This window comes from Sinocyclocheilus rhinocerous, unplaced genomic scaffold (genome assembly GCF_001515625.1).
Source record: "Sinocyclocheilus rhinocerous isolate Xijiao unplaced genomic scaffold, SAMN03320098_v1.1 scaffold1641, whole genome shotgun sequence".
In the NCBI taxonomy this organism is placed as follows: domain Eukaryota; kingdom Metazoa; phylum Chordata; class Actinopteri; order Cypriniformes; family Cyprinidae; genus Sinocyclocheilus; species Sinocyclocheilus rhinocerous.
In genome coordinates, this window is record NW_015635066.1 from 313,197 (window position 1) to 315,418 (window position 2,222).

The following is a 2,222-nucleotide window of genomic DNA, read 5'->3' on the forward strand; positions in this document are numbered from 1 at the left end:
AACCTACTCTAATACTATTATAACCTGTTTAAATGTGAACAAGGGATTTACAATATTAAAGAAATCCTTTATTTATAACATGTACATGAAAAATCTAAAAGATTAGACACAACTATGGGACACGGTCGTGCAGCAGCGACCAACAGTGAAAGGAACCTCAAGGTTATAAATGTGTGAAATTGTATAGGGCCCCATTCCTGTATTTCGCCTGGGGCCCACAAATCACTAAATCTGCCCCTGGTCATAGGCGGAGCCCTGGCCACGGGGACTTGGGGCAAAAAATGCCACTAAATTGGACAAAAATGCCCCTGCACAAACAAATTAAATCTATTACGTCTGTTGCTAACAAAGTGAATATGAATAGACAGTGTCGATTGCGGCATTAAATTAAGATCTGTATTTCATTTTAGGCATTTTTACAGTGTTGCACATTTTAACCAATCACACACATATCTGTTGAGCTTAGGAATGCAATGGCCAATCAGAAGCGTTCAGATGAGTCATTGTTCAAACTCATCAGTTTTGTTGAATGTGCGCGCGTTCGCTGACTGAATTCCGGACTCTTGCGAATTCTCTCATCATAAACAACAAAGCGCAGATGTACGTTCAATGTAAGTAAGAGATTAATTTAACAGTGTATACAGCTTCAGTGATTATAACAATAGTTTAGTTTTTTTGAGAGTGCTTAAACGCGCGATAGATCAATGTTAGTGATAATGTCACTTTCTATATATAATTTATTCGCTGTTTGAATAACCGTGGAAAGGAAACGTTATATAATTATCAATTTCTAAAGTTTTTATTAAATTGTAATCATGTTAAATACAAATTTAGTCCCATTAAACTTTTTTTAGCCGGCACCCATGTCTGGTTCTTGCCTAAAAAGATGGGTTTATGATGTTTAATACATTTGGCTGCTTTTAGCCTTACCCTGGAGTTGGTTCACCCTCCGCCAAGTCGTCATTGATGATTAGATAGCTTCGTTGAGGTAGATGAATGAACTGTTCAAGGCCTACCTGGACAAGGAGATCGCTAAAATAATCCATGTGACATCAGTGGTTCAACCATAATTTTACTAAGCTACGAGAATACCTTTTGTGCGCAAAGAAAACAAAAAGAACTACTTTATTCAACAATTTGTCTCCTCCGCGTCACCCTGGTACCATTTTGGAGAGTATCACATATGTAAACAATGTATGCAACGTATGTACGCGGATGCGCTGTTTACGTTCAGATCAAAACGTAAACGGCGTAAACAGCATATCCGCATACGGTGCTGCTGACACAACACAGCATACCTTGTTTACAGGTTTATTTACCAAAGCAACTTACAAGAAAGTGCACATGTAAGTGGCAATTATCAGTGCTAGCAGCTAAGGATATATGTCAAGTACTAGGGTTAGACTTCAAGTGCTAAGAAGAACACTACAGCACAAATGCACTGTAACATTGCGATGGCTGTCACGTACAAGGATCATGAAGTTTTTGACATTGGCAGAAATGACAAATTTATATTTTACTCCAGGAATCAGGAACATCTTTCCTGTCCTTCTTAGATATTTAATATCCGTCTCTGATTAAATATTCTTAACATGCCCACATCTGTGTTGACTTCATCTCTGATTCCTGTCCATCCACAGACGCCTGCAGAAGGAGCATCCACGGCCATCTACGCTGCAGCTGCCTCCGAGCTGGAGGGGATCGGAGGACTGTATCTGTACAACGGACGCAAGACGGAGTCTTCAGCACTTTCTTATGACCAACGGCTGCAAACCAAGTTGTGGAAAGAAAGCTGCGCTCTAGTGGGTCTCCAATAAACATGAGAGAACATCAGCACTGAGCTCCTGATCACTGAGACTTGGGCCCTCATCTTACAGTCCATATAACATCCACCTGAAAAAATTCAACCTCATGCCTTAAGTTAGTATCCCTTTTTGCCAAATTATCCCTTGGTCTTTAAATCATCTCATTTCCTTTATAGTGTTCACTAGTGCTATCAAACATCCAAAATAAAACTTTTTGTTTACATAATAATATGTGTGTGTATTGTGTATATTTATTATGTATATATAAATACACGCACATACAGCATATATTTTGAAAATATTTACATGTATATATTTATATTCATATAATTTATATCATATATAAATATGTTTAATATATAAACGTAACATTTTTCTTCGATATATACATGCATGTGTCTGTATATTTATTATGTA

The 2,222-nt window shown here is 37.6% G+C and overlaps 1 protein-coding gene across 3 annotated transcripts in view; it reads left to right on the plus strand.

Moving 5' to 3' along the window:
• The window catches only part of LOC107746640 (dehydrogenase/reductase SDR family member on chromosome X-like), a 52,842-nt gene extending 50,841 nt beyond the window's left edge, over positions 1-2,001 (plus strand). For all 3 annotated transcript variants that reach the window (XM_016560937.1, XM_016560935.1, XM_016560936.1), the window contains one exon: positions 1,641-2,001. In XM_016560937.1, the coding sequence (XP_016416423.1) occupies positions 1,641-1,817 (177 nt within the window). In that variant the 3' untranslated portion in view covers positions 1,818-2,001. The remainder of the gene's footprint in view (positions 1-1,640) is intronic.
• Positions 2,002-2,222: the final 221 nt, after the last annotated feature.